The 22581-nt window shown below is 47.8% G+C and overlaps 2 protein-coding genes across 7 annotated transcripts in view; one reads left to right on the top strand and one right to left on the bottom strand.

The window, feature by feature from the left end:
• The first annotated feature begins 1293 nt into the window (after nucleotides 1-1293).
• nipa2 (NIPA magnesium transporter 2) lies at nucleotides 1294-12531 on the top strand. 3 transcript variants are annotated; one of them, XM_031822274.1, is made up of 6 exons: nucleotides 1294-1470; nucleotides 2394-2636; nucleotides 5881-5937; nucleotides 6111-6201; nucleotides 10630-10790; nucleotides 10988-12531. In XM_031822274.1, the coding sequence occupies exons 2-6, from the start codon at nucleotides 2498-2500 to the stop codon at nucleotides 11638-11640; spliced, it is 1101 nt and encodes a 366-aa protein (XP_031678134.1). In that variant the 5' UTR covers nucleotides 1294-1470; nucleotides 2394-2497; the 3' UTR covers nucleotides 11641-12531. The 3 variants fall into 3 exon arrangements, with proteins under 3 accessions (XP_031678134.1, XP_031678133.1, XP_031678135.1); XM_031822273.1 differs by lacking the exon at nucleotides 1294-1470 and adding an exon at nucleotides 2018-2130; XM_031822275.1 differs by lacking the exon at nucleotides 1294-1470 and adding an exon at nucleotides 2053-2288.
• Nucleotides 12449-22581, bottom strand: part of LOC109886001 (cytoplasmic FMR1-interacting protein 1 homolog) — a 132158-nt gene continuing 122025 nt past the window's right edge. For 3 of the 4 annotated variants that reach the window (XM_031822270.1, XM_031822271.1, XM_031822272.1), the window contains 5 exons: nucleotides 20646-20718; nucleotides 20461-20555; nucleotides 18658-18896; nucleotides 13422-13569; nucleotides 12505-13211 (listed from right to left, as the gene is read on the bottom strand). In XM_031822270.1, coding sequence (XP_031678130.1) covers nucleotides 13047-13211; nucleotides 13422-13569; nucleotides 18658-18896; nucleotides 20461-20555; nucleotides 20646-20718 — 720 coding nt within the window. In that variant the 3' untranslated portion in view covers nucleotides 12505-13046. Of the gene's footprint in view, nucleotides 13212-13421; nucleotides 13570-18657; nucleotides 18897-20460; nucleotides 20556-20645; nucleotides 20719-22581 lie in introns of all 4 variants that reach the window. The other variant, XM_031822269.1, reaches the window with a different exon arrangement.

Genomic DNA, 22581 nt, shown 5'->3' with positions numbered 1-22581 from the left:
CCTTTACCTCCCTTCTCACCTCATTTGCTCACATTGTATATAGACTTGTTTATACTGTATTATTGACTGTATGTTTGTTTTACTCCATGTGTAACTCTGTGTCGTTGTATCTGTCGAACTGCTTTGCTTTATCTTGGCCAGGACGCAATTGTAAATGAGAACTTGTTCTCAACTTGCCTACCTGGTTAAATAAAGGTAAAAAAATAAATAAAATAAAAAATATGATAGTATGATACAGTATGATATAATAGTATGATACGATGGTATGATATGATAGTATGATACAGTATGATATGATAGTATGATACGGTACAGTATGATACAGTATGATATGATACAGTATGATATGATAGTATGATACAGTATGATATGATACAGTATGATACGATACAGTATGATATGATGGTATGATACAGTATGATATGATATGATATAGTATGATATGATACAGTATGATATGATGGTATGATATGATATTATGATACAGTATGATATGATAGCATGATACAGTATGATATGATATAGTATGATATGATGGTATGATATGATACAGTATGATGTGATACAGTATGATGTGATACAGTATGATATGATATAGTATGATATGATGGTATGATATGATACAGTATGATGTGATAGTGTGATACAAGTATGATACGATACAGTATGATATGATACAGTATGATACAGTATGATATGATAAGAGTATGATTTGATACAGTATGATATGATAGTTTGATATGATACAGTATGATATGATACCGCATGATACAGTATGATATGATATAGTATAATATGATACAGTTTGATATGATACAGTACGATATGATACAGTATGATATGATATAGTATGATACGATACAGTACGATATGATGCAGTATGATATGATGCAGTATGATATGATATAGTATGATACGATACAGTACGATATGATACAGTATGGTATGATATGATACAGTATGATATGATATAGTATGATACGATACAGTACGATATGATACAGTATGATACAGTATGATATAGTACGATATGATAGAGTATGATATGATACAGTTTGATATGATACAGTATGATATGATGTAGTATAATATGATACAGTTTGATACGGTATGATAAGACTGACAAGAACATTTCACTAAACTGTATAGGCGTAGTTAAAAATGCGTTAAACCATTTCGAGGTGTAACAGTCCATTTAGAATGTGGCAATCAAATAGGGCACTTCATTAAAGTTTTCACTAAAATATTCATCTAGAGAATTTCTGGTAGAACGAGTCTAACTTCTCAGGACCTATTTGTACGCATGCGTGAAGAATCGGCCGTTCACCATGTGTGGGCGGACAGCGTCAACCTTGCCTTCAAATTAGGTCGTAACAAAATGAGAGAGCTACATAGCTATAACTTGCTATTTATCACATAGCTAGCTAACTACCACTGTTTTCCTGGAAAAACCAGGGATCTTTTTACCAGGTATTTCGCATGGAAACATACAGATGATATTCATGTTTACGATAGCATGCCAGCTTGCTAGTTAGTTATTTGGCCGCAGGTTTTCACATAGCTAGCTAGCTGGTACAATTACCAACCGAGTTAGGGCACATTAGCCCTTATGCTAACAAGCTAGCTAGTTTTGATCTGACTCTGAGATGGACAAAAGAAGGCTTGAGCTTAATCTCAAAATGATAGCTATGCTAGTTAGTAAACTGATAGCGATGCTAGGAAATTGAAGGTAGTCATTTAGTTAGCTAGTTGCCTAATTAGCTAACTGGCTAACGTTACGTTAGCAATAGCCATGCCAGTGAACGTTAGCTAGCTACAGTACCTAGTTATCATATGAACACATCACAAATCAGATCATGTTATTGTTGTCATCGTGCAGGTGTGAATGACAACCCGGTATTTCATGACGGCAACATTGCTTTGGCCTGAAGATTTATGGGTCTTGCAGCGCCACATTGAATCTTTGATTACTGCATTCTTAGTCACCTGCTGAGTTCTTGACTCAGGTTGCGGAAGTGGTAGACAGGGTTTGGTCTACCTAGAATACGGATTGTCAATGTGCCATTTCTATAATGGAGCCAACTATTTTGGATCAGGGTTGTTCACTCTGTGATGTAACTTGTCGAAATAGTAAGTTAGCCTAACTGGGAGGAATCAGATTCTACAATTGAATTACTAACAGTTGTAAACTTTAGGTATTTTACCTAGGCATATCGATTTCAATTTACATTTGTAATTTAGCAGACACTTTTATCCCGAGCAACTTAGTGCATTCGTCTTAAAGCTAGGTGAGGCCACATATCACAGTCATAGTAAGTACATTATTTCCTCGGTACATTGATGTATGAGTTGAATATTTGTTTTTCTCTTGTCGTTTTGCTGTCTTACTAAAGGTAGAGTGGTGACACAGGTTGGTGACAGGTGTTCGGCTGGTCAGCAACTCCTGTGTGTTGTGGTCAATGTAACAAACAGTACGAACAACACATCCAGCGTCACCATGGGCCAGGACAGAGGGAAGTATGATTTCTACATCGGCCTGGGACTAGCCATCAGCTCCAGCATCTTCATAGGAGGAAGCTTCATTCTCAAGAAGAAAGGACTACTCCGCCTGGCCAGGAAGGGACAGTGTAGGGCAGGTAAGGTCATGTTTATGTTCTGTCACCAACTGCTGCTCTAGATAAGAGTGTCTACTAAATTACTAATATGTAAAGTAGAGTACACAGTATCGTTTGGGTGAATTTGTACATTTGAGAAAGAGATCAAGAGAGCAGGTCATTTTGTTTATATGTACTGTACGCATAGATTGATGTCAGGTAGCCTAGCTGTTAAAGTATTTGGACAGTAACCGAAAGGTTGCTAGTTTGAATCCCTGAGCCAGGCGAAAACAATCTGCGCTTAACCCTCATTGCTCCAATGTCGCCGTTGATAATGGCTGGCCATGACCCCTCTGAGGGGTGGGATAATGGCTGGCCATGACCCCTCTGAGGGGTGGGATAATGGCTGGCCATGACCCCTCTGAGGGGTGGGATAATGGCTGGCCATGACCCCTCTGAGGGATGGGATAATGGCTGGCCATGACCCTTCTGAGGGGTGGGATAATGGCTGGCCATGACCCCTCTGAGGGGTGGGATAGTGGCTGGCCATGACCCTTCTGAGGGGTGGGATAATGGCTGGCCATGACCCTTCTGAGGGGTGGGATAATGGCTGGCCATGAGCCCTCACTGAGGGGTGGGATAATGGCTGGCCATGAGCCCTCACTGAGGGGTGGGATAATGGCTGGCCATGAGCCCTCACTGAGGGGTGGGATAATGGCTGGCCATGAGCCCACAGAGGGGTGGGATAATGGCTGGCCATGAGCCCTCACAGAGGGGTGGGATAATGGCTGGCCATGAGCCCACAGAGGGGTGGGATAATGGCTGGCCATGAGCCCTCACAGAGGGGTGGGATAATGGCTGGCCATGACCCCTCTGAGGGGTGGGATAATGGCTGGCCATGACCCCTCTGAGGGGTGGGATAATGGCTGGCCATGACCCTTCTGAGGGGTGGGATAATGGCTGGCCATGACCCCTCTGAGGGGTGGGATAATGGCTGGCCATGACCCTTCTGAGGGGTGTGATAATGGCTGGCCATGAGCCCTCACTGAGGGGTGGGATAATGGCTGGCCATGAGCCCTCACTGAGGGGTGGGATAATGGCTGGCCATGAGCCCTCACTGAGGGGTGGGATAATGGCTGGCCATGAGCCCTCACTGAGGGGTGGGATAATGGCTGGCCATGGGCCCTCACTGAGGGGTGGGATAATGGCTGGCCATGGGCCCTCACTGAGGGGTGGGATAATGGCTGGCCATGAGCCCTCACAGAAGGGTGGGATAATGGCTGGCCATGAGCCCTCACAGAGGGGTGGGATAATGGCTGGCCATGAGCCCTCACAGAGGGGTGGGATAATGGCTGGCCATGAGCCCTCACAGAGGGGTGGGATAATGGCTGGCCATGAGCCCTCACAGAGGGGTGGGATAATGGCTGGACATGTGCCCTCGCAGGTTGGTGGGATAATGGCTGGCCATGACCCCTCTGAGGGGTGGGATAATGGCTGGCATGACCCCTCTGAGGGGTGGGATAATGGCTGGCCATGAGCCCTCTGAGGGGTGGGATAATAGCTGGCCATGAGCACTCTGAGGGGTGGGATAATAGCTGGCCATGAGCACTCTGAGGGTGTCTCAGGGGGAGTTGGGATATGCAAAAAAAAACATTTCCAATTCACACATGAATATCTTAAGGATCTGCCAGGTGTGGCTGTGTAACTGGGTGTGAATGGAATTGTTGACAACTTGTCTCGCGAGTTCAGCTCAGAATGTGGTAGTAACTGACTGGTGCTAAGATGCAGAAGGGTGCGGCAGAGTTGAACACTTGATCAGTTTGTCACCCTTCTGCTTTTATTACACACAGCAATCATTAACTAGTAGACTCTGCTGCACCTTGTCTTATATACACACCCAATCATTAACTAGTAGACTCTGCTGCACCTTGTCTTATGTACACACAGCAATCATTAACTAGTAGACTCTGCTGCACCTTGTCTTATGTACACACAGCAATCATTAACTAGTAGACTCTCTGCTGCACCTTGTCTTATGTACACACAGCAATCATTAACTAGTAGACTCTCTGCTGCACCTTGTCTTATATACACACCCAATCATTAACTAGTAGACTCTCTGCTGCACCTTGTCTTATATACACACCCAATCATTAACTAGTAGACTCTCTGCTGCACCTTGTCTTATATACACACCCAATCATTATGGGCCCATAGGGGTAGTGCTCTACTGTTGACCAGGGCCCATAGGGGTAGTGTTGACCAGAGCCCATAGGTGTAGTGTTGACCAGGGCCCATAGGGGTAGTGTTGACCAGGGCCCATAGGGGTAGTGTTGACCAGGGCCCATAGGGGTAGTGTTGACCAGGGCCCATAGGGGTAGTGTTGACCAGGGCCCATAGGGGTAGTGTTGACCAGGGCCCATAGGGGTAGTGTTGACCAGGGCCCATAGGGGTAGTGTTGACCAGGGCCCATAGGGGTAGTGTTGACCAGGGCCCATAGGGGTAGTGTTGACCAGGGCCCATAGGGGTAGTGTTGACCAGGGCCCATAGGGGTAGTGTTGACCAGGGCCCATAGGGGTAGTGTTGACCAGGGCCCATAGGGGTAGTGTTGACCAGGGCCCATAGGGGTAGTGTTGACCAGGGCCCATAGGGGTAGTGTTGACCAGGGCCCATAGGGGTAGTGTTGACCAGGGCCCATAGGGGTAGTGTTGACCAGGGCCCATAGGGGTAGTGTTGACCAGGGCCCATAGGGGTAGTGTTGACCAGGGCCCATAGGGGGTAGTGTTGACCAGGGCCCATAGGGGTAGTGTTGACCAGGGCCCATAGGGGTAGTGTTGACCAGGGCCCATAGGGGTAGTGTTGACCAGGGCCCATAGGGGTAGTGTTGACCAGGGCCCATAGGGGTAGTGTTGACCAGGGCCCATAGGGGTAGTGTTGACCAGGGCCCATAGGGGGTACTGTTGACCAGGGCCCATAGGGGGTACTGTTGACCAGGGCCCATAGGGGTAGTGTACTGTCATTTGGGACACAGCCCTAGAACAAGCAGAAAGGACACATGCCATCTCGTGTCATATAGGGTCAAAGTGTACGGTTGTTAAACCTACAGTGTGTAACATCAGAACATGTACCACTGGTTGTTACCATAACGCCCTAGAATTACCTCAGTGATTATATGGTGTGACTGCGAGACATTTTATTGAACACACATTAGAATGTTTGAGTAACTAATTAAAGCTAGTGATCTGAAACGTTGCTAGCTACTGAACTTGTTTTCTTCTTTGTCTAGGACAAGGTGGACACGCATATCTTAAAGAATGTCTCTGGTGGGCTGGCTTATTATCAAGTAAGTGAGGACTATGGATAAAATGTACCTCTTAATATGTGATTCAGTTCACCTCAGTTTCTATATCCCCCCTCTCCCCTGTAACTATTCCCCAGGTCGTTCTGTTCTCAGTCAACTTACCTGGTAACATAAAAACATGTGGGCTTGTGTTCCTGTTCTGTGTGTTTTCACAGTGGCGGCTGGAGAAGGGGCGAACTTTGCAGCGTATGCCTTCGCTCCTGCTACTCTCGTCACCCCTCTGGGGGCCCTCAGTGTGCTGGTCAGGTAGGTCACCCCTCTGGGGGCCCTCAGTGTGCTGGTCAGGTAGGTCACCCCTCTGGGGGCCCTCAGTGTGCTGGTCAGGTAGGTCACCTCTCTGGGGGCCCTCAGTGTGCTGGTCAGGTAGGTCACCCCTCTGGGGGCCCACAGTGTGCTGGTCAGGTAGGTCACCCCTCTGGGGGCCCACAGTGTGCTGGTCAGGTAGGTCACCCCTCTGGGGTCATCTGTGCTGGTCAGGTAGGTCACCCCTCTGGGGGCCCTCAGTGTGCTGGTCAGGTAGGTCACCCCTCTGGGGGCCCTCTGTGCTGGTCAGGTAGGTCACCCCTCTGGGGGCCCACAGTGTGCTGGTCAGGTAGGTCACCCCTCTGGGGGCCCTCAGTGTGCTGGTCAGGTAGGTCACCTCTCTGGGGGCCCTCAGTGTGCTGGTCAGGTAGGTCACCCCTCTGGGGGCCCACAGTGTGCTGGTCAGGTAGGTCACCCCTCTGGGGGCCCACAGTGTGCTGGTCAGGTAGGTCACCCCTCTGGGGGCCATCTGTGCTGGTCAGGTAGGTCACTCCTCTGGGGGCCCACTGGTTCTACATGTTTGACCTTACAGTATATAATAGATGTTATAGTTTATGTTTTTGAAGTTGTACCAGGTGTGTGAATGACTGAACCGTGTGTGTGTTGTTGCCATGCTGTCCTGTAGAGGTGTGACAATGTTTGTCTTCTGTCTGTGATTGAGCTGTGTGTGTGTGAACTGTTAAACACTGAACAAAGATACAGTGGGGAGAACAAGTATTTGATACACTGCTGATTTCGCAGGTTTTCCTACTTACAAAGCATGTAGAGGTCTGTCATTTTTATCATAGGTACACTTGGAAGAGACTTGGAAGAGAGATGGAATCTAAAACAACAATCCAGAAAATCACATTGTATGATTTTTAAGTAATTAATTTGCATTTTATTGCATGACATAAGTATTTGATCACCTAGCAACCAGTAAGAATTCCGGCTCTCAGACCTGTTAGTTTTTCTTTAAGAAGCCCTCCTGTTCTCCACTCATTACCTGTATTAACTGCACCTGTTTGAACTCGTTACCTGTGTAAAAGACACCTGTCCACACACTCAATCAAACAGACTCCAACCTGTCCACAATGACCAAGACCAGAGAGGGTGGAAGGACATCAGGGATAAAATTGTAGACCTGCACAAGGCTGGGATGGGCTACAGGACAATAGGCAAGCAGCTTGGTGAGAAGGCAACAACTGTTGGCGCAATTATTAGAAAATGGAAGAAGTTCAAGATGACGGTCAATCACCCTCGGTCTGGGGCTCCATGCAAGATCTCACCTCGTGGGGCATCAATGATCATGAGGAAGGTGAGCGATCAGCCCAGAACTACACGGCAGGACCTGGTCAATGACCTGAAGAGAGCTGGGACCACAGTCTCAAAAAAAAACATTAGTAACACACTACGCCGTCATGGATTAAAATCCTGCAGCGCACGCAAGGTCCCCCTGCTCAAGCCAGCGCATGTCCAGGCCCGTCTGAAGTTTGCCAATGACCATCTGGATGATCCAGAGGAGGAATGGGAGAAGGTCATGTGGTCTGATGAGACAAAAATAGAGCTTTTTGGTCTAAACTCCACTCGCCGTGTTTGGAGGAAGAAGAAAGATGAGTACAACCCCAAGAACACCATCCCAACCGTGAAGCATGGAGGTGGAAACATCATTCTTTGGGGATGCTTTTCTGCAAAGGGGACAGGACGACTGCACCGTATTGAGGGGAGGATGGATGGGGCCATGTATCGCGAGATCTTGGCCAACAACCTCCTTCCCTCAGTAAGAGCATTGAAGATGGGTCGTGGCTGGGTCTTCCAGCATGACAACGACCCGAAACACACAGCCAGGGCAACTAAGGAGTGGCTCCGTAAGAAGCATCTCAAGGTCCTGGAGTGGCCTAGCCCGTCTCCAGACCTGAACCGAATAGAAAATCTTTGGAGGGAGCTGAATGTCCGTATTGCCAAGCGACAGCCCCGAAACCTGAAGGATCTGGAGAAGGTCTGTATGGAGGAGTGGGCCAAAATCCATGCTGCAGTGTGTGCAAACCTGGTAAAGAACTACAGGAAACACATGATCTCTGTAATTGCAAACAAAGGTTTCTGTACCAAATATTAAGTTCTGCTTTTCTGATGTATCAAATACTTATGTCATGCAATAAAATGCAAATTATTTACTTAAAAATCAGACAATGTGATTTTCTGGATTTTTGTTTTAGATTCCATCTCTCACAGTTGAAGTGTACCTATGTTAAAAAATTACAGACCTCTACATGCTTTGTAAGTAGGAAACCTGCAAAATCAGCAGTGTTATCAAATACTTGTTCTCCCCACTGTATGAACACAACATGCAACAATTTCAAACATTTGAGTAGTTCCACCAGAGCATCCCAAACATGCTCAATGGGTGACATGTCTGGTGAGGATGCAGGCCAAGGAAGAACTGGGACATTTTCAGCTTCCAGGAATTGTGTACAGATCCTTGCGACATGGGGCCGTGCATTATCATGCTGAAACATGAGGCGACGGAGGCGGGTGAATGTTACGACAATGGGCCTCAGGATCTCGGTGCATTCCAATTGCCATCGCTAAAATGCAATCGTTTGTTGTCCGTAGTTTATGCCTGTCCATACCATTCCACCATGGGGCACTTTGTTCACAACGTTGATATCAGCAAACCGCTCGCCCACACGGTCTGTTATCTGCCCAGTACAGCTGAAACCGCGATTCATTGTGAAGAGCACACTTCTCCAAAGTGCCAGTGGCCATCAAAGGTGAACATTTGTCCACTGAAGTCGGTCACGACGCTGAACTGCAGTCAGGTCAAGACCCTGGTGAGGATGACGAGCATGCAGATGAGCTTCCCTGGGACGGTTTCTGACAGTTTATGCAGAAATTAGTCTGCGGTTGTGAGGCCGGTTGGAGATGCTGCCAAATTCTCTAAAACGGCGTTGGCGGTTGCTTATGGTATAGAAATTAACATAAAATTATTTGGCAACAGCTCTGGTGGACATTCCTGCAGTCAGCATGCCAATTGTACGCTCCCTCAAAACTTGAGACATCTGTGGCACTGTGTTGTGACAAAACGGCACATTTAAGAGTGGCCTTTTATTGCCCCCAGCACAAGGTGCAACTATGTAATGATCATGCTGTTTAATCAGCTTCTTGAAATGCCACACCTGTCAAGTGGATGGATTATCTTGGCAAAGGAGGAATGCTCACTAACAGAGAGAGAAACTAATTTGTGCACAACATTTTAGAGAAATAAGCTTTTTGTGCATATGGAACATTTCTGAGATCTTTTATTTCAGCTCATGAAACACGGGACCAACTGTTGCGTTTTATTTTTGTTCAGTGTATGTTAGTTCAGTGTGGGGCTGTGGGTTTGATGTATGCTTTATCTCATTGCTGTGTGCTACTGTATTTTAGGTTAACTGTGTGGTACTGTATTTTAGGTTATAACCCATGTTCCCTGAGACTGCAATATAAATACTGTAGCATCCCACAGAGTGAAGAACAAGATTCAATGTTTTCCTTTACTGTGGGAACATGGATTAAATCAACGCAATATTAGCCACTTTTAATGCAACATACCGAAACCAAACGAACTATGCAAGAGATTTTGTTATAGGCAGAACTCATCGGAGTAGGATTCTACAGCATTGACACGCCTGACTCAGCCAGTATAACCAATCAGATCTGCAAATAGACCATATATGGCTCTGTGCCATTCATTGTGAACTGGACTGTGTGTACAGCATGAGTGGTCATGAGTACTTGTGCTTGTTTTGAGATCAAAGTGAGAGCTACATGTAGCCATGTGTGCTCGTTTGTTCTTATCCGTTGCTAGTGAGTTATTAGCAGTGTTGTGTTTGGAGACGGGCTTGAATAAGCGAAGTAGCATGATTTGTCTGATTCTCTGTAATGGTATGAAACAATGATGTTGTTTATTGCATCAAACAACATTTTCATTCACTTCCTTGTCTGAAGGACAAGTGGATAAACAGGTTCATGTAAAGCCCTGCATGTTTTTTTCAAAAGTCTCATGGAATGTTGCCCTACATTTAACACCACACATTGGCTGCTACTGAAGGCTGAATGATAAAAATATTATGGGATGCATTTTCTCCATTGTTTCTGATGGTAGGCCCTACATTATGATCAAACAGCCACAGTAGCCTACTTGACCGCTGTTAAAACTAACTTAAAGCGGGTGCAGCCTCAGTATTCACAGTAAACGCTCGCTGGAAGTTGCTTTCAACTTTGCGCTCAGCAGACCTAAAATTTGCTCAGTGCCTGTTAATATTGAGGGAACATTGGTTATGTTGCGGTTCTGTATTTTAGGTTAACTGAGTTACTGTAATATAACTGTGTGTTTTCTATGTTTTGCGGCAGTGCGGTGCTGTCCTCGTACTTCCTGTCCGAGCGTCTGAACCTGCACGGGAAGCTGGGCTGTCTGCTCAGTATCTTGGGCTCTACTACCATGGTGATCCACGCCCCTCAGGAGGAAGAGATCAACAGTCTGGACCACATGGCTCGGAAACTGGTGGACCCAGGTCGGTACCGGACAGACCCTCCCCTCAACTACAAGAGTTACTCTGAAAAGCTGCTTCCTCAAGTCCTCCTTAAAGCTCTTTGGAGGAGGTGGTCTGAGACTTTATTCTCTCCTCTACTGCTCTTTGATGACTAACTTCAGACACTTCATTCTTCTGTTTAACTTCGTGTGAGCTAAGCCATCCTCTGTCTCCCTCAGGTTTCCTGGTGTTTGCCACCTTCGTCATCATCGTAGCGCTCATCTTCATCTTGGTGGTGGGCCCTCGGCACGGCCAGACCAACATCATGGTGTATATTACCATCTGCTCTGTGATAGGAGCTCTGTCGGTGTCGTGTGTGAAGGGGTTGGGCATCGCCATCAAAGAGGCCATAGCTGGGAGGTCCGTGGTGGGGAACCCTTTAGCCTGGGTGTTACTGCTTGGGCTGGTGGCCTGCGTCTCCACTCAGATAAACTACCTGAACAAGGCTCTGGATATCTTCAACACCTCCCTGGTCACACCCATCTACTACGTGTTCTTCACCACCTCAGTCCTCTCCTGCTCTGCCATCCTCTTCAAGGAGTGGGAGCACATGGCTACTGCTGATGTTATCGGGACTCTGAGTGGGTTCCTGACCATTATAGTTGGTATCTTTCTGCTCCATGCCTTCAAGGACCTTAGTGTGAGCCTGTCCACGCTGGCGGTGTCCATCAGGAAGGACGAGAGGCCCGGGCCGGCAGCTAACGGAGTGGCAACACACGGCAGCTACGAACTGCTGCGCAATGACTCCACAGACATGAACCTGGAGGAGAGGGAGGTGGGCCTGCCATTTGACAGCCTGTCCAGGAGGAATGGTACCATGACAGCCTCTTAGAGGACCTAGCAGCAGACCCCCCCCTCCTACTGAGCCTCTTAGGACCTAGCAGCAGACCCCCCCCCCCCCCTCCTACTGAGCCTCTTAGGACCTAGCAGCAGACGCCTCTTAGAGGACCTAGCTGCCAGGTCCTGCAGACCCCCCCCCATCCTACTGACAGCCTCTTAGAGGACCTAGCTGCCAGGTCCTGCAGACCCCCCCCCCCACTGACTGACTAGGATTACGTCCCAAATGGCACCCTTTCCCCTTTATAGTGCAATACTCTGGTCAAAACTAGTGCACTATAAAGGATAGGGTGCTGTTTGGGGACTTGCCTAGGACTACACTGGTGTGGATGGTTGTTTTTTACATTAAAACAACCAACTCTTGACTTAGATGGACCCACTGATTGTACTTGGATTAGATTTGCCTTCTGTTCTCTGACGACATGGAGACAGGGGTTCATCTCATCCTCAGAAGCAGGCAATATTCATACTATGTTATACATTCTGTATTTAAACCTGCACAGAGTTTCCTTCTACAAATCAACAGCTTTGATTTTGTAATATTCTTGATGGAGATCCCAGGTCAGATTTTTAATTTTGGCTCCAGTTCTGAGTTTGGCAGGTCAATAAGGATATGTGGCACCTTATTCCCTACATAGTGCACTACCCCTATGGATCTGGTCAGAAGTAGTGCACTCTAGAGGGAATAGGGGGTCATTTGGAACGTAAACTGATACGTGTTCTTAATTGTGATACCTGAAGAGTTAAATCACCAACTGTTTTTTTTTGTATCTTTTACATAAATGCATTCAAGAACCAGACGATATTTGTTACATATTTATTGAATGAAAATGATTAAAATAATTCCAACACAAAAAGGCAAAGTGAATAAATGCTTTATCATTAAGAAACTTGGTTACTTTACAGATTTATAGGTTTTTAGCACCAAATATACTCTACTCTGTCCAATTCCCCTTCATTGAGTACATGATATCCCACCACCCCCAAACCCCTTAAATAAATCATTCCCTGGTCTACAGTGTTCCAGATATATGAAACACAGTTTTGCGATTGATTACTTAAGGCACAAAAATCATCCTGACAAACAGGGAGCTAAGGAAAGTTGGGCCATTGCTGCTTTAAACAGTTCTGAAATATATATAGCTACAGATCAAACATGATTTAGACCTCGTTTATTTCTGTTGTTCATGATTTCAACTTGCTGAAAATGGTCCACAGTGTTCCTATCATCTAGTTTAAAAGGTGGAAGAATATTTGATAAGTGCCTCCAAAAAGGCACCCTATTCCCTAGGTAGTGCACTTATATAAAACGTTTGAGATGCATCCTTTGTGCTTAGTTAAACATAAGTGGATGGTGCTATTGGAAATGTATTGCTGATTCATGCTATTGGATGGTCAATCTCAGTTGCTGGCCAGGGATTGGTGGATAGGAGGCTGGAAACACCGGACATGCTCCACAGGCATATTTTCCCCGTCGCCTGACTTCAGGTACTTGTTCAGAATGGCGTAGATCTCATCGTTGAGAACCTGGAACTTGTGGATTCTGTCCACCATCTTTTTAAGAGGCTGAGGAAGGAGAGACATCATTCAGACTAATGATAATCTAAATCATTGTTTTGGCCGGGTCTAAAAGACCGTCTGGCAGAGATTACCCTAAACATGACACCCATGGTTGTATTCATTAAGAACCACTTTTGCTACTGTTTGTGCTAATGACAACTCAGATGTTTGGGGTCTGAAGGTTCCAGTGTTGCTGACCCCTGACCTTCCACTCACCACACTCTTGATGATCTCATCCTTTCCATCGTGTTTCTGCACCTTCAGCAGGTGATAGCTGAAGTCCAGGATGTCAAAGCGTCTCTGTTGACCCAGTAGGGAGATGATCATACACCCAGCCCAGTGGAGACCGTCTCCGAAACACTGCCTGGAAAATACAACAGGTTATATACCCAGCCCAGTGGAGACCGTCCCTGAAACACAGGTTATATACCCAGCCCAGTGGAGACAGTCCCCGACACACAGGTTGTATACCCAGCCCAGTGGAGACAGTCCCTGAAACACAGGTTATATACCCAGCCCAGTGGAGACTGTCCCTGAAACACAGGTTATATACCCAGCCCAGTGGAGACAGACCCTGAAACACTGGTTATATACCCAGCCCAGTGGAGACAGTCCCCGACACACAGGTTGTATACCCAGCCCAGTGGAGACAGTCCCTGAAACACAGGTTATATACCCAGCCCAGTGGAGACTGTCCCTGAAACACAGGTTATATACCCAGCCCAGTGGAGACAGACCCTGAAACACAGGTTATATACCCAGCCCAGTGGAGACTGTCCCTGAAACACAGGTTATATACCCAGCCCAGTGGAGACAGACCCTGAAACACTGGTTATATACCCAGCCCAGTGGAGACAGACCCTGAAACACTGGTTATATACCCAGCCCAGTGGAGACAGTCCCTGAAACACAGGTTATATACCCAGCCCAGTGGAGACTGTCCCTGAAACACAGGTTATATACCCAGCCCAGTGGAGACAGACCCTGAAACACTGGTTATATACCCAGCCCAGTGGAGACAGACCCTGAAACACTGGTTATATACCCAGCCCAGTGGAGACAGTCCCTGAAACACTGGTTATATACCCAGCCCAGTGGAGACCGTCCCTGAAACACCGTCGCAATCTCAGCTCTCTCTCAATTCAATTTCAATTTAAGGGGCTCTCTTTCTCTCCCACTACTCTCTCCTCTTCTATCCTATCATCTCTCCCTTCTGCTAAATCCTTCTCCTTTTGTCTCCTGATTCTGCCTCTTCGACCCTACTCCTCCCTTTCCACATCCTATGACTCACACGGTCCCCTCTCCTCCCGGCCGGGTCAGCCCCTCCCCTCCTGCTCCGAGTGACTCATTGTGAGCTAACAGAACAGGACGGGGGGCAGCTGAGTGAAAATCTAGGAAAACTAAACTTTCAGAGGACCTATCATCCTTCCAGTCCCGTATCTGGTGCTTAAGCCACTTTCTAATACTATACATTTGAACCTTCTGCCTCTAACCCTTTTCCTCCTCCTCCTGCTCCATCCTTAATCCTCCACCCCCCAACTCCCTCTCAGTGGACTACTGTCAACCACTTTATCAATCGCTCCTCACTCAGCCTATTGAGTCGACTGGTCTCAGCCTATTGAGTCCACTGGTCTCAGCCTGTTGAGTCCACTGGTCTCATTCACTCAGCCTATTGAGTCCACTGGTCTCATTCACTCTGCCTATTGAGTCCACTGGTCTCATTCACTCTGCCTATTGAGTCCACTGGTCTCATTCACTCAGCCTATAGAGTCCACTGGTCTCATTCATTCAGCATATTGAGTCCACTGGTCTCATTCACTCAGCCTATTGAGTCCACTGGTCTCATTCATTTAGCCTGTTGAGTCCACTGGTCTCATTCACTCAGCCTATTGAGTCCACTGGTCTCATTCACTCTGCCTATTGAGTCCACTGGTCTCATTCATTCAGCATATTGAGTCCACTGGTCTCATTCATTCAGCCTATTGAGTCCACTGGTCTCATTAATTTAGCCTGTTGAGTCCACTGGTCTCATTCACTCAGCATATTGAGTCCACTGGTCTCATTCACTCAACCTGTTGAGTCCACTGGTCTCATTCACACAGAACTACCCTACTCCTATGCCCTCTCTCTCCAGAACTACCCTACTCCTTGACTTCTTTCTCCCCAGAACTACCCTACTCCTATGCCCTCTTTCTCCCTCTCTCTCCAGAACTACCCTACTCCTATTCCCTCTCTCTCCAGAACTACCCTACTCCTATGCCCTCTTTCTCCCTCTCTCTCCAGAACTACCCTACTCCTATTCCCTCTCTCTCCAGAACTACCCTACTCCTATTCCCTCTCTCTCCAGAACTACCCTACTCCTATTCCCTCTCTCTCCAGAACTACCCTACTCCTATTCCCTCTCTCTCCAGAACTACCCTACTCCTATTCCCTCTCTCTCCAGAACTACCCTACTCCTATTCCCTCTCTCTCCCTCTTTCTCCAGAACTACCCTACTCCTATGCCCTCTCTCTCCAGAACTACCCTACTCCTTGACTTCTTTCTCCCCAGAACTACCCTACTCCTATGCCCTCTTTCTCCCTCTCTCTCCAGAACTACCCTACTCCTATGCCCTCTTTCTCCCTCTCTCTCCAGAACTACCCTACTCCTATGCCCTCTTTCTCCCTCTCTCTCCAGAACTACCCCACTCCTATGCCCTCTTTCTCCCTCTCGCTCCAGAACTACCCTACTCCTATGCCCTCTTTCTCACTCTCTCTCCAGAACTACCCTACTCCTATGCCCTCTTTCTCCAGAACCACCCTACTCCTATGCCCTCTTTCTCACTCTCTCTCCAGAACTACCCTACTCCTATGCCCTCTTTCTCCCCCTCTCTCCAGAACTACCCTACTCCTTTGCCCTCTTTCTCCCTCTCTCTCCAGAACTACCCTACTCCTTGACCTCTTTCTCCCTCTCACTCCAGAACTACCCTACTCCTATGCCCTCTCTCTCCAGAACTATCCTACTCCTTTGCCCTCTTTCTCCCTCTCTCTCCAGAACTACCCTACTCCTTGACCTCTTTCTCCCTCTCTCTCCAGAACTACCCTACTCCTTGACCTCTTTCTCCCTCTCACTCCAGAACTACCCTACTCCTTGACCTCTTTCTCCAGAACTACCCTACTCCTTTGCCCTCTTTCTCCCTCTCTCTCCAGAACTACCCTACTCCTTTGCCCTCTTTCTCCCTCTCTCTCCAGAACTACCCTCCTCCTTGACCTCTTTCTCCAGAACTACCCTACTCCTTTGCCCTCTTTCTCCCTCTCTCTCCAGAACTACCCTACTCCTATGCCCTCTTTCTCCCTCTCTCTCCAGAACTACCCTCCTCCTTGCCCTCTTTCTCCCTCTCTCTCCAGAACTACCCTACTCCTATGCCCTCTTTCTCCCTCTCTCTCCAGAACTACCCTACTCCTATGCCCTCTTTCTCCCTCTCTCTCCAGAACTACCCTACTCCTTGACCTCTTTCTCCCTCTTTCTCCAGAACTACCCTACTCCTAACGCCCTCTTTCTCCCTCTCACTCCAGATGACATCCTGCGACTAGTGAGGTCTGACGGCCCGACAACCTGCCCACCCGACCTCATCCCCTCCTCCCTTCTCCAGACCATCTCTGGAGACCTTCTCCCATTCCTCACTTCCCTCATTAACTCATCCCTGACCACTGGCCATTCAACATGGCCCGAGTTGCTCCCCCCCTTAAGAAACCAACACTTGACTCATCTGATGTCAAAAAACGACAGATCGGTATCCTTCTTTCTTTTCTATGCACAACACTTGAGCGTTCTGTCTCTGATCAACTCCCTCGCTATCTCTCTCAGAACAATCTTCTTGACACTAACCAATCAGGCTCCAAGACGAGTCACTCAACTGAGACTGCTCTGCTCTGTGTCACGGAGGCTCTCCACAAAGCTGACTCTCTCCTCTGTTCTCATTCTCCTAGATCTATCCACTGCCTTCCAACACCATGAACCATCAGATCCTCCTCTCCACCCTCTCAGGGCTGGGCGTCTCAGGATCTATCAGATCCTCCTCTCCACCCTCTCAGGGCTGGGTGTCTCAGGCTCTATCAGATCCTCCTCTCCAGCCTCTCAGGGCTGAGTGTCTCAGGCTCTATCAGATCCTCCTCTCCAGCCTCTCAGGGCTGAGTGTCTCAGGCTCTATCAGATCCTCCTCTCCACCCTCTCAGGGCTGGGTGTCTCAGGCTCTATCAGATCCTCCTCTCCAGCCTCTCAGGGCTGAGTGTCTCAGGCTCTATCAGATCCTCCTCTCCACCCTCTCAGGGCTGGGTGTCTCAGGCTCGATTTTGAATATACTAACTACTGTGACATGTGGTTGTCCCACCTAGCTATCTGAATATACTAACTACTGTGACATGTGGTTGTCTCATCTAGCTATCTGAATATACTAACTACTGTGACATGTGGTTGTCTCACCTAGCTATCTGAATATACTAACTACTGTGATATGTGGTTGTCCCACCTAGCTATCTGAATATACTAACTACTGTGATATGTGGTTGTCCCACCTAGCTATCTGAAGATGAATATACTAACTACTGTGATATGTGGTTGTCTCACCTAGCTATCTGAATATACTAACTACTGTGACATGTGGTTGTCTCACCTAGCTATCTGAATATACTAACTACTGTGACATGTGGTTGTCTCACCTAGCTATCTGAATATACTAACTACTGTGACGTGGTTGTCTCACCTAGCTATCTGAATATACTAACTACTGTGACATGTGGTTGTCTCACCTAGCTATCTGAATATATTAACTACTGTGATATGCGGTTGTCTCATCTAGATATATGAATATACTAACTACTGTGATATGCGGTTGTCTCACCTAGCTATCTGAAGATGAATATACAAACTACTGTGATATGTGGTTGTCTCATCTAGATATATGAATATACTAACTACTATCACCCCCCCCTCTATACAGAGCAGAGATCACCCCCCCTCTATACAGAGCAGAGATCACCCCCCCCCTCTATACAGAGCAGAGATCATCCCCCTCTATACAGAGCAGAGATCACCCCCCCCCTCTATACAGAGCAGAGATCATCCCCCTCTATACAGAGCAGAGATCACCCCCCCCCCCTCTATACAGAGCAGAGATCACACCTCTCTATACAGAGCAGAGATCACCCCCCCCCCTCTTTACAGAGCAGAGATCATCCCCCTCTATACAGAGCAGAGATCACCCCCCCCCCTCTATACAGAGCAGAGATCACCCCCCCCTCTTTACAGAGCAGAGATCATCCCCCTCTATACAGAGCAGAGATCACCCCCCTCTATACAGAGCAGAGATCACCCCCCTCTATACAGAGCAGAGATCACCCCCCCCCCCCCCTCTATACAGAGCAGAGTAAACCCCTCAGGGATCCTTCTAGACCGATGATGTGTCACTACTCACTCCACGGTGAACTCGTGTGCTCCTACAGGGATGCAGTAAACAAACTGCATGGCACTCCACAGCCGGTGAAACTCCACACACTCGTCCACGTGCATCACGCCGTTGCTGGGCAACGGGCCGCGCCAGATGGGGTCGTCCAGGAAACCGCGGACACGTGTGAGGATGACCTCGAACATGGACAGGCCACAGCACAGACGCTCTTTGGTCAGCAGGTCACCTTCACGGGTAATGGCTATTTGCTACAGTGGAAGAGAGGGGGGAGAAAGAGTGGGGAATGAAAGGGGGGAAGTAAAAGAGGGGGAGGAGAATGGGTGGGGAAGAGGGAGGGCTGGTGTTTACTAAGGCAGTGTGGTGGTACCTGTGGGGTTCCCAGGTGCAGGGCTGGTGTTTACTAAGGTAGTGTGATGGTACCTGTGGGGTTCCCAGGTGCAAGGCTGGTGTTTACTAAGGCAGTGTGATGGTATCTGTGGGGTTCCCAGGGCTGGTGTTTACTAAGGCAGTGTGATAGTACCTGTGGGGTTCCCAGGGCTGGTGTTTACTAAGGCAGTGTGATGGTACCTGTGGGGTTCCCAGGGCTGGTGTTTACTAAGGCAGTGTGATGGTACCTGTGGGGTTCCCAGGGCTGGTGTTTACTAAGGCAGTGTGATGGTACCTGTGGGGTTCCCAGGGCTGGTGTTTACTAAGGCAGTGTGATGGTACCTGTGGGGTTCCCAGGGCTGGTGTTTACTAAGGCAGTGTGATGGTACCTGTGGGGTTCCCAGGGCTGATGTTTACTAAGGCAGTGTGGTGGTACCTGTGGGGTTCCCAGGGCTGGTGTTTACTAAGGCAGTGTGATGGTCCCTGTGGGGTTCCCAGGGCTGGTGTTTACTAAGGCAGTGTGATGGTACCTGTGGGGTTCCCAGGGCTGGTGTTTACTAAGGCAGTGTGATGGTACCTGTGGGGTTCCCAGGGCTGGTGTTTACTAAGGCAGTGTGATGGTACCTGTGGGGTTCCCAGGGCTGGTGTTTACTAAGGCAGTGTGATGGTACCTGTGGGGTTCCCAGGGCTGGTGTTTACTAAGGCAGTGTGATGGTACCTGTGGGGTTCCCAGGGCTGATGTTTACTAAGGCAGTGTGGTGGTACCTGTGGGGTTCCCAGGGCTGTTGTTTACTAAGGCAGTGTGATGGTACCTATGGGGTTCCCAGGGCTGGTGTTTACTAAGGCAGTGTGATGGTACCTGTGGGGTTCCCAGGGCTGGTGTTTACTAAGGCAGTGTGATGGTACCTGTGGGGTTCCCAGGGCTGGTGTTTACTAAGGCAGTGTGATGGTACCTGTGGGGTTCCCAGGGCGGGTGTTTACTAAGGCAGTGTGATGGTAGCTGTGGGGTTCCCAGGGCTGGTGTTTACCAAGGCAGTATGATGGTACCTGTGGGGTTCCCAGGGCTGGTGTTTACTAAGGCAGTGTGATGGTACCTGTGGGGTTCCCAGGGCTGGTGTTTACTAAGGCAGTGTGATGGTTCCCAGGGCTGGTGTTTACTAAGGCAGTGTGATGGTACCTGTGGGGTTCCCAGGGCTGGTGTTTACTAAGGCAGTGTGATGGTACCTGTGGGGTTCACTAAGGCAGTGTGATGGTACCTGTGGGGTTCCCAGGGCTGGTGTTTACTAAGGCAGTGTGATGGTACCTGTGGGGTTCACTAAGGCAGTGTGATGGTATCTGTGGGGTTCACTAAGGCAGTGTGATGGTACCTGTGGGGTTCCCAGGGCTGGTGTTAACTAAGGCAGTGTGATGGTACCTGTGGGGTTCACTAAGGCAGTGTGATGGTACCTGTGGGGTTCCCAGGCGTTCTATCAGAGGAACCAGATGCAGGGCTGTGTATTTAGTCTCCAGACGTTTCATTTTGGCATCAAGACGCTCACCCTCTACAATGAGAAGAGATAACAGAGTCACTGATCCAGACAGACAGACAGACAGACAGACAGACAGACAGACAGACAGGCAGAAAATCTTACCCTTGACATGGACCCTGGGAAGAATGTTCTGGAATGGTGCGGCATGTAGCAGGTCACACACCTCCTCCTGAGACTGAGAGTGAAAGAGAAGATTGTTTAAATAGTCTTTTTTAGCAGCCATCGTATTTTCCACTGACACAAGGTGTTGCTGCTAGCTACTGGTCAGAGATGTTCCACTGACACAAGGTGTTGCTGCTGGTCAGAGATGTTCCACTGACACAAGGTGTTGCTGCTGGTCAGAGATGTTCCACTGACACAAGGTGTTGCTGCTGGTCAGAGATGTTCCACTGAAACAAGGTGTTGCTGCTAGCTACTGGACTGGTCAGAGATGTTCCTCTGAAACAAGGTGTTGCTGCTAGCTACTGGTCAGAGATGTTCCACTGACACAAGGTGTTGCTGCTAGCTACTGGTCAGAGATGTTCCTCTGAAACAAGGTGTTGCTGCTGGTCAGAGATGTTCCTCTGAAACAAGGTGTTGCTGCTAGCTACTGGTCAGAGATGTTCCACTGAAACAAGGTGTTGCTGCTGGTCAGAGATGTTCCACTGAAACAAGGTGTTGCTGCTAGCTACTGGTCAGAGATGTTCCACTGAAACAAGGTGTTGCTGCTAGCTACTGGTCAGAGATGTTCCACTGAAACAAGGTGTTGCTGCTAGCTACTGGTCAGAGATGTTCCACTGAAACAAGGTGTTGCTGCTAGCTACTGGACTGGTCAGAGATGTTCCTCTGAAACAAGGTGTTGCTGCTAGCTACTGGTCAGAGATGTTCCACTGAAACAAGGTGTTGCTGCTAGCTACTGGTCAGAGATGTTCCACTGAAACAAGGTGTTGCTGCTAGCTACTGGTCAGAGATGTTCCACTGAAACAAAGTGTTGCTGACAAGCTGCTGGTCAGAGATTGTGTCATGTTGTGTTCATTGTATGAATAACTGGCACCCAGTGAGGCAGCAACAGTGATTTGAGCTTTTCAGTTTCCGGACTTTTACTTTCCAATGTGAGTTCACTTGCCAACAACTCCCCTGGGGAACTCAGACCGTGCTGTCCCCCTACGCTCCCCTGGGGAACTCGAACCGCGCTCCCCTGGGGAACTCAAGGGAGATTCCCATTCTTAAATGTATCTTTTGCGTCTTTTACACCAGCTGAAAATATACTTCACAGCAGTTAAGATTGTACAATGCTTTTACACTACACTTGCTTGTTTAGTCAAGTAAACTGAAATTAGGTGAACTATTAAAATTTTAGCAACCAGGAAATGACGGATCGATTTCTGCACTGTGCACCTTTCAATCTTTTATCTTGCCCATTTACCTGGGTCAGTCTAGCATGGAAAGAGCAAGTGTTCCTAATGTTTTGTATAGTCAGCGTACATTGCTAAATTCTCCTCTAGTTGTATCTCACTCTACCTAGTTGTATATAATGTATGGAAACTGTTTCAACTCCGCTGTCTGTAAACGTTGTCTATCGCCATATCATCAGGTAACAATCTGAGTATGTTGTCTATTACTAGCAGCACCATATCACCAGGTAACAATCTGAGTATGTTGTCTATCGCCATATCACCAGGTAACATTCTGAGTATGTTGTCTAGCAGCACCATATCACCAGGTAACAATCTGAGTATGTTGTCTATCGCCATATCACCAGGTAACAATCTGAGTATGTTGTCTATCGCCATATCACCAGGTAACAATCTGAGTATGTTGTCTATCGCCATATCACCAGGTAACAATCTGAGTATGTTGTCTATTACTAGCAGCACCATATCACCAGGTAACAATCTGAGTATGTTGTCTATTACTAGCAGCACCATATCACCAGGTAACATTCTGAGTATGTTGTCCATCAGCACCATATCACCAGGTAACATTCTGAGTATGTTGTCTAACAGCACCATATCACCAGGTAACATCCTGAATATGTTGTCTATCACTAGCAGCACCA

This window comes from Oncorhynchus kisutch, linkage group LG4 (assembly GCF_002021735.2).
Source record: "Oncorhynchus kisutch isolate 150728-3 linkage group LG4, Okis_V2, whole genome shotgun sequence".
NCBI lineage: Eukaryota > Metazoa > Chordata > Actinopteri > Salmoniformes > Salmonidae > Oncorhynchus > Oncorhynchus kisutch.
Note: the sequence above shows the minus strand (reverse complement) of the source record. Positions and strands in the feature narration are given on the sequence as shown.